This window comes from Habropoda laboriosa, unplaced genomic scaffold (assembly GCF_001263275.1).
Source record: "Habropoda laboriosa isolate 0110345459 unplaced genomic scaffold, ASM126327v1 scaffold804, whole genome shotgun sequence".
NCBI lineage: Eukaryota > Metazoa > Arthropoda > Insecta > Hymenoptera > Apidae > Habropoda > Habropoda laboriosa.
The window spans coordinates 156374-166016 of NW_017100896.1; the positions used below are offsets into that span (position 1 = coordinate 156374).

The 9643-nt window shown below is 39.6% G+C and overlaps 1 protein-coding gene across 3 annotated transcripts in view; it reads left to right on the plus strand.

Moving 5' to 3' along the window:
* Positions 1–9575, plus strand: part of LOC108577528 (uncharacterized protein C9orf172 homolog) — a 51799-nt gene extending 42224 nt beyond the window's left edge. For all 3 annotated transcript variants that reach the window (XM_017940702.1, XM_017940704.1, XM_017940703.1), the window contains 2 exons: positions 2915–3169; positions 8059–9575. In XM_017940702.1, coding sequence (XP_017796191.1) covers positions 2915–3169; positions 8059–9257 — 1454 coding nt within the window. In that variant the 3' untranslated portion in view covers positions 9258–9575. The remainder of the gene's footprint in view (positions 1–2914; positions 3170–8058) is intronic.
* The last annotated feature ends 68 nt before the right edge of the window (positions 9576–9643 follow it).

Consider the following 9643-nt stretch of genomic DNA (forward strand, 5'->3'; position numbering starts at 1 on the left):
TTACGAGTGCAGTGTTCGCAGAACCGTCTGTGAAAGTGCACAGCAAATACATATATATATATATACACACACATACATAAATATGTATGTATCTTACTATCGATTATTTTTGCGTGTATTCATGTTGTGCTTACAAGCACAAAAACGTTTCATCGATTGATCGTTCGGCCGTGTTCGATCGATCACACGAAGAAAATCATATTCGTTTGCTTTACGCACAACACACACACACACACACACACAGACACGCGTGCCGCGTGTCCCTTTATACACGTGTATTTCACTCTTCTCCGCTATATATACATACATATTACTCTTTTGTTGTATAACCGCCGGACGGTTCTGCGTGCCGGTGCTTTTTGCCTCTCTTAAGTACACAATTCCGTACTTATTGTTCGGGCAATACCAACGATTTCTTTGTAGAGCGTAATTACCCTTGACAACAATAAATTATTGTCATTACCCTTTGTGTTATTTGCGTTATTGTCGCTCCTTATAATTATACACCCTATGTTCTTCGATATATATTTCTTTAGTTTCTCTCTCTCTCTCTCTTTCCGAACACACATCATCCTTTCAGCCTCTGTCTCATACTCTTCTTTTTCTTTTTTCGTTATTTCTGCTTTTTAATTTCGAGTGTGCAAGACGAAGATATACTACGCCCCTGTTCTCAGATTATACTATACCTCTAGTCGAGTATATATACTGTATATATACATATATATATATATATATATATGTATATGTACACGTAGTACGTGTATCGATTAATTTGGTTGATGCGCTCTGCTTGTGTCGTTACGGTAAGTGCTGTTATTCGTTTCGCCGCCGTTGCTTTTGCCTTTCGTTCGATTCGTTTTTTTTTTTTAGTCACACACAAACACGAACATAGAGACACAGATAGTTACACGTACGCACACTTTCACGCATACATACATATATATATATATGTACACGCGTATTTATTTATTCGCCGTAACTTGTTTTTGCATACCTATATCTCTCTGTGAAAGCATTCCGCGAACGCGCGAGCGCACGTGTCGCGTCGCATCGCTCCGATGCTATTTTTCCAGGCCAGAAACAGAGCGTGAAACAGAACTGTTCCGCCCGTTTCTTCCGGCGAGGAAATAAAGAACGAGCTTACACGAATATACACACCAACGCACACACATGCATACACGTGTGTTATTTATATATGAACGTTTTTAAAAGGCTCAAAAAGAGAAGATATCTCTTTTTTTTCGGCTTCGTTATCCTGCCTTATCTACGCTTGCGCGCGGGGGAAAGTGCTCGCGCTGCAAATTAGATTAGTGTGCGAGCGTCTGGTAGCTGTGTAGCGGTATGCACGTAGAGTACACGTAGAAACGTAGAGAAGTAGATGAGAGGTGAAGAAAAATCGAGGGCGTCTATTATGTACTCTTCTCTCTCCCCCATTCTCCGACGTTCTTTTTCCCAGTTTTCTTTCACCTTTTCTCTCCTCCCGTTCACGAGATTAGCTGCGTCCTGTTCTTCGCACAATCGAAAAAAAAAAAAAAAAAAAAAGAAACAAGAACAACACCACGTACGGAGGAGAATCATTCAGAACAGTCGAATTTCTACGATACGTCGAGAAAAAAGAAAAAAAGTATCCAGAATAATAGAAGAACGTCTCGTCGAATGTTTGACCATTTTCTGTGCTCTTTTCTTTTTTTTTTTGTACTTATTTTACGAGTGATACACTTGAAGTTGAAGCTCGATTTAACGATACTGCTCGAAAAGTGTTTCGAGGACTCCCGGGTGCTCGTTACGGGGGAGAAACTACCCAATGGAATTTCATAGCAATTGTCGATACTCTCTGAAAGCATGGGAGCCACTCTTCCATCCTCGATATCGAGGTAAGGATACTCGAAATTGCTGTACAAGTTGGTCGTGTGTGTACGATGTGATAAGAACGTAAGAAGCGGGTGTCGTTTTGTATCGAAACGATTCTTCTCCTCTCGGGCTTTACGGAACGGGGCACGCGTGACGGCAAAGTGAACGTTTTACGGAGACCCTCGACGTTGTTTGAACCCGCAAGAGAGGGGAAAAAGTGACACGTAAAAGGATCCTTGACAAACACCCCAAGGAGAAACGCGTGACGAGCACCCTAGAACATTGATGGTCGGCTGAGAGGTTCTTCGGCCTTCTCGCGTGCACACTTTCGGTGGAAAAACGGTTCGCGTGGCGATCGATGATAGTGCGATTGCTCGTTATGGCAGGGGCGAAAATTTCGATCTTACGTTACTATTTACATTCTTCAATTAATAATCTCGTCGTTTCGAAATTGAAGTCGTAGTTGATTCATAATCCATAACTGAATTACGTCAAAATTGCTGTATATTTTCTTACCACAGTCCGTTATGTCATACATATGCTAATGTTACATGTTATCGTAAGAAAATGCTCAGGAGGGATTGAAGTTATAAAAAAAAAATTGTGTGACATATAGGTGGTCTAAATAATTTTTCTGCAAGTGTAATAGTAAAGGAGATATCGAAGTCAAGCTTCTTCAATTTTTAAATGGAACCCTATATTTTTTTTATTCGTAATACAGCGTTTGTTGAGACAAGTTCAAAACGATGTGCCGCAGGAAGTAACTTCATTGTACAAAAAATCGGTGTATGAGACCAAAAACCTCCACCTATTATCGATAGCCACTCGAAGTGCCTCTAACAATAGCTGATCACACCTACAATACAAAAATGGACAGTTAAAACGACACCGACGACGACGACAGAACAACAAAGGCAAATAACAAACTTAACGTAATTTTCCACGAGCAAAATCAAATTTCACATACACGTATTGACAAAAGACGAACGGACGTATCAAGGGTAAGAGGATGACGCCCGGACGTTTCAGTCTCTTTCTTGACCCCATGCATGAAACCGATTAGGATCGGGCCAGAGCGATACGGACGAGGCGATGGCGACGGCAGCTCTTCTGCGGAACAAACCAAGCCCGGGTTCTACGACCCTGGAGGACGTCCTTGACTCCCTCCTTGGCCTGCCATCCGCGTCGCGTACCCCGAGTCCTGGGCCAGGTCCCGTCGTAACCGGTACATCCGCCACCATGCGTCATCGAACTAACGTCGGCCAGGCTAATGCGAAAGCCGGGAAGAGCTGCAGTGACCTACGCCAAGACCTCCAAGGTAGGAGGACTATGTAAGTTTCCGTTCTGAGACGGATCCTCTCGAGAGAGGAGTCGAGAGAGGCTCAAAGAAATTCTAATCAACCATTTTCCCTTATGCGAATCTCTCTGTATGTGTATGTATTTCTACGTGTGTATTATAATCCGTGTTCTACAGACAAGCAGCGTGGTTGTTCCGTTCAAATGTTAACATGTGCTCTCTGTCTTTTTTTTTTTCTTTTCATTCTGGAACAATGGAACAGCCGGGAGATTGAGATGAAGAGAGGTGAAATTATTGAAGTAGTGCTGTCAGGTTTATTTTTGAAAGGAAAATAGAAATTAGGATGAAATTAGTTTGAAGGAATGGGAAGAATTCTTTTTTGAAAGAGCACGGGTTCGGAAGTGAATTTTCTTCTTTTCATTCAGAAACAATGGAGAAACCGGGAGATTTCTTTAAGAGTTGAAATTATTGAAGTAGCGCTATCGGGTTTATTTTCGAAAGGAAAATAGAACTTACGCGATTAGCAGGATTATAAATTAGTTTAAAGGAATGGGAAGAATTGTTTTCTTCTTCAAAAAATTTGCTTTTAATAGTGCTATCGATATTTACGAAAGCTTGCATGCCATTTGAACCGTAGTTGTACGAGAACTAGAATACATCCGTCGTATCGCTTGAAAGGCTTCATTCTGTCCCTAAAACGTCGGAACAAATCTTGTAACGCGCTTTCTAAATCGCTTTACACACTTGGTGTCTTTAATTTTCGAATATCGACTAAACTGAGATGAAATTGTAAAAGTTCTCTCTCCTACGCTATTTTGCAATGAAATAGAACGATTTATATTCTCACTGTTGGTCGAGGAGTATTTATAATTTTCAAGTATTTCTATTTGACATAGTGCACCTTAAATGTCGATTACCACGTCCAAGATACTGTCGAAAGTTGAATATACGTGTGACAAAATAGTTGATGTATAATTTGAACTTCGTTTCAAAGAATAGTAAATTAAATACAAAATCGCGAAAGATTCTGATCTGCATCAGTTTCGGAAGAAACTTTATTTTACAATATCGAAAATAGCTTCGGCGATTTTCTTTCATTTTAAGCTTCAATTTTAATTTTAAGAATAAAAATTTATCTCAATTGTAAATTTGAAACAAAACAGTTGAGAATTTAAAATGTGGAGAAGCGACTAAAATCTTTATGCGATTTTCACGTTGAATTGAAAAAAATTTAAGAATTTAAAATGTGGAAAGTGACTGAAATCTTTGTGCAATTTTCACGCTCCGTTAAAAATAATTTAAGTATTTAAAGTGTGATTTCCGCGTTGAATTAAAAAAAAATTTGAAGAATTATAAAAGTGTGAAAAGGAAACTAGGTATTTAGGTAGTAAAGTTAAGAGCAAATTGTCCTCGGTGATTTTCGGTTTCCCTGTATCAGTCGTTTCACTTGGCGAGTGTAAAAATCGACATGTTAACATTTGAACGGCGAAACCACACTGTGTGCATTTATATCGTCCTCAATTTATGCGCTCCGCTTGCGTTTCTCTTCGCCTCGTCACCATTCACCCCTCACACATACCACCCCCTTTACTTCTTTCTCTGTTTCTCTCTCTCTTCTTTGCATCGACTATATAATCGTTTCATATGCATCTCTCTCTCTCGCGAAAAAAGCAGCGGTGTTGGCGTTTCATGTGCATTTTCGCCGTAATTGTGTAGAATAATAATGCGAAGAAAATGATTCGTCGTGTTTTTCAGTAGACTTTTCGTGCTTCGAAATCAGCTTCACCGAAAAGTATCGAGTTTACGAGAATCGAAAGAAATAAATTCAATCAGAAAACTGTGTCAATATTTTCTACAAATAAATGTAAAGCGTTAATTAATTAAGAATATGAAAACATTCGTATAAGAATTTTTTTACCATGATAAAGTGCAATAAAATTAAAAAAAAAATCCAATTCTTGTGTTTGTCAAATATGATCGTGCATAAATTCTTTGTAATTAATTTACCGTATCGATTTAATCGTTTATGGAATACTTATTGTGTCACAGTTATTGCTTGCAGTTTTAACGTATCGGCACTTCAGATGAATGGAAATTTTTGTCAGTTAGGAACAGAAGGTATGAAAACTTTCTTTTAAAGTAGTCAATAATTTCGAGAAAGCAGATGAAAAATTCGTGTACCTTTAAGAAATTACTCAGTAGGAGAAAACTTCACTGTCTTAACTCGGGGAAGCCCAAGATGTTCGAAGGTTTAATTGCAAGTTTGAAATTGAAAAGGAAAGAAACAGGATATCTAATTAGTTTCTTTGCAATTATCAAGTATAATTACTTTCTGATTTATTACTTTACTTCCTTGAGCTTCCTAGGGTTAAACAAGAATATAATGTAAAGTTACAAACAATCAGTGCAATTTGAATAATTTTGAAAAACTTCAAAGATATATTTCCAGTTTTTATACAAACATTTTACATTTAGGAACGTGAAAAGGTACATTTATTATGTAAATAATGACAAAACGAACAATTACTATTTTAGTGAATATTTTTATATTTATTAAAGTTAGAAATTGCCTGAATGGAAATTTATTCGAACAATTGGTAAATTCAACGAGCTACTTATAAACAATACCTACTCAACTGAAATTTTAACTTAAGCTGCGTCTACACTATATATAGAAAAACAGTGTTATAAAACAAATTGTTTTATAACCATGTTCTACAATATGTTTTATAATTTTCTTTGCAAAAATAAGTTTGAACTCTAAAATTCAAAATTAAATATGAAAGTTATTTTTATTTGTTACCATTTCTTCCATTATAATCACCCTTTGAGACCGTTTAAATTCGGAATAAAAAATGTTCTCGTGCCACTGTAGCAAGAGAAAATAATTAGGTCTGCTGTTTTACTTAAATTAACGTAAATAACGCGAGAAATGTTACACCAAATTTTTCTTCCTCTTTTCCAACAAATGTTATAACTTCGCTGTACGAGCCAATCGGATACCAAATTGATTAACTCCATTCTTCACAATTTCTCTAATCTTAGTCAACTTTTCATAAACGAAACAAAACTTGACAAATTCCATTCGACGAAGTTAATCACTCTAACTTCTAATTGGCTCGCACACGGTGTCACGTTGTATAGTGTAGACGCAGCTTTGCCACATGTATGTTTTATTCAACATTGAATGAAAAATACCATGTATCTGTACGAATAATAAACAACATACTATTGAAATAAAAAAAAAAAAAATCTGTTCCTTACCTGTCACTTCATATTGACACAGTTTACCTTCTCAAGTTTATCTCACGACTACGTGTAACACGCAGTTGCAGAAGCGTCTAAAATTAGTTCGCGCGTAAATGAGAGAAAAAAAAAAGAAGAAAAAGTTTGTCAAACGCCAATACAAAAGTATAGATATACAACGGTGCATCGGGAAAACTTATCGTCACAAGAGGGTACATTTTTCCCGTTGCATCGTTCTCTCCCAGTCTTTCTTTTTTTCACTTCAGGATCGCTTACCTCATTGTCAACCAACACGATCAACAACGGAAGAGAAAAGAAAATTGAAAAAAAAGAGAAGCAAGAAGAAAACGCGACGATTCCAACTCTCTCTATCTCTCTCTATCTCCTGGTTTCTTTCGTTTTTCTGTTAAACTTATGTTGTTTTACATCCTTTTGCAGAGAAAAAACGGCGTCTAAAGTTCAGGGAGGCGGAATCGTAGCATCTCGCCTCCTTTGAATTCAGACGTCTCGATGGTGAGGCTTATCGATCAGAGACGAATTTACCGGTGCCAAAACTAGCCAATCTGGGACTCGGAGCTAATTATGTTTATGACGCCAACCAACGAAAACAGAGAAGACGCGAATCGTTAAAATATATACCAAATTCGTAAGGCCTCTTCCACGATTTTTTGTCTCTTTTCTTTTTACAATTTACCTACTTTTTTTCTTCTTAGTTTATTTTCTTTATAATTTGATCTCTAACTTGTGCCTTTCGATTTTAACAAAGCTCTTTCTTTCGTTGTTCGTACTAAAAACGGAAGCTTCTTTTCTTTTCGATGAATTTCTTTTTTCTTTTTCTACTTGGTTCTATGTGAACAACGTGTTTATTGTTATACAACTTGAAAAGAATGCCTGGTCAAGTGGGTTAATCTTCGTTGAGGATTTAACTGATACTAACACTCTACGATCACGAAAGGAAATGTCACGTCATTTTCATTCCATATAATAACGACATCGCTTTATATTCTCACGTTTCATTCTGCTTTAACGCGTTAACACCGTATCGATAGCGTTTGTGAGTGAAAGCATGGTGAGAACGATTCTTCAAAATTTTGGACAGATAACAGATGGTAAAGAAAGAAATTGTGATAAATTGCTTATAACGTATATTTTCTCCTTTTACGTCTGGAGAAACGAAAATAGTTGTTTCGAAGCTTGTGACAAATTCGGAGCGAATAATTCTTTCACGTGACCTAGTAATTCAAAATCGGGAAATATTAAACCCTGTGAATTTGGAGACCAAGTATTCGCGTCGCGAGTTCTTCATATTCAGTGTCTCCTCTAAAGATCTCCTTCCAAAAGAATATTTTTGTCTCGAGATCATCATTTCTTTGGGGAACTTTTACGCAAATGTGCCGCTATTTATCGACGAATTCACAGAGAGCATTCACAAAAACTAAGAAATACCCACTCAAAAAGCTCTATTTTACAAAATATCACTTTCAACCTTACAATAATTTCAAACAATTTAATACAACAAAAAAAAAAAAGAAACCAAGAATCGTTCTATCCAAGCGAACGAAACATATATCGGTACGGTGCACGTGTGCACAAGTATCGACTAACTCGACTAAAATCCTCTCCCATAACGTTCTGACGATCCGTACAATTGGCAAATGTCGCAGAGTCCGCTAGGAGCGTAATGGACGTGCAAGGAGCCACCGAGGAGCGTGCCTCGTACTACGTTGGTGAACTGGTGCGACGTAAGAGCGAGGGCAGCGATGCGATACCCTCGAAAACGGCGGCGATGCAGCCGAGGACCGGACCGTTGCGTCACCGTAGAGTATCCTTCGACAACAATCAAGAGGCGAACGGCGTGGTCGCCGGTAATGTCGCGGAGAAGATCGTACGTTGTCGGAACAACAAGTGCAGCAACACGACAACCTTGGCAGACGCGAAGAAAACCTACAAGAGCTGTCACAACTGCACCTGTCTCTACTGTTCGAGGGAGTGCAGGAGAGCGCATTGGCAGCGTCATCGAAGGACCTGCTTGCACTCGCGAACCGGTAACCTGTGCAAACAGGTGTTGTCCTCCGCGAAAGAGGATCCCGTCACGTTGAAGCACATCTCGGCATTGGCGAAGCGTGGCTACGCTTCACACGGTCGCGGCGCCGTCAAATGTTTCTTCTCCAGTCCAGAAATGGCGGAGAAATTCATCGCGAACGGCTTCGTAGACCTCGGAGAGCCAACCTACGTCCGATGGTCGGATCTGTTGGCGAGCGAGATGGGAGCCGAGTTGTACGCCGAGGTGATCCGATTCTGCAAATCGTACAATCCCGAGACCAGACTGGTGTTGTACGTGGCTATTTGTGTGGTCAGCGAGGTACCTACCAGCGGAGCTGTGAAGTGGGAACGACAATTGGTGTCCAGGTGTGCTAAGATCCACTTGGACTCGGCGAACAGGCAACACACGTCCTCCTCGTCCGCTTCTCCGCAAGGCAGACAACAGTCCACGTCTCCTTGTAACATCACCAGAGAGATGGAATCTCCAGAGATGCTCGTGCTGATCTCGCTGCCGGGCAACAACGGACAGAACATGCCCAAGAGGATCCGGGAGATCAGCTTCACCAACATCCAGAAACAGCTGAAGCAGAGAGGTGTGTCGCTTAGAAGGCACTTCCCGCAGGTGTACAAGAAACTGCGCGCGTACGTGGACGGTACCGTGGATAAATTCGCCCCTGTTACCATCTATCCGAGAGATCAAGCCTCCGGGAAGAGTTTCATATGCATCATCGTTCTTGGCGTCGAGCCTGAACGTCTTCAGCTGCTTCCCACAGATTCGTCTAGGGTTAAAACCGTTGATATTAGCGTCGAGCAGGAATAGAGAAGCTATCTTTCTCTGTTCGCTCGAGCTGGCTTTTTTTTAACGAATTCACCAGACTCTGTAATCATGTTCATGGGGAGGAGGAACGAGGGAGATATTGGAAGCTTGATCGATGAAGTATGATTTGTGAGTGAAACAGCTGAAGGAAACACGTGGAATTTATAGTAGCTAATGAAACGAAAGTAAGAGAGAGAAATGGAAGGATGATCTTTCGGGGAAAGATGACGATTTACCATGGATACAGGTGATTTATATTCCACGGCATTTCGTGTGGAGCAACGAATAATGTACACACATGGATGAATTAGATTCTACGTTGCCGACACTCTCTTGCCTTGATTCAGTTTTTGCGGAGACAGATCTGATTGTGTACACAGTTTGCGATT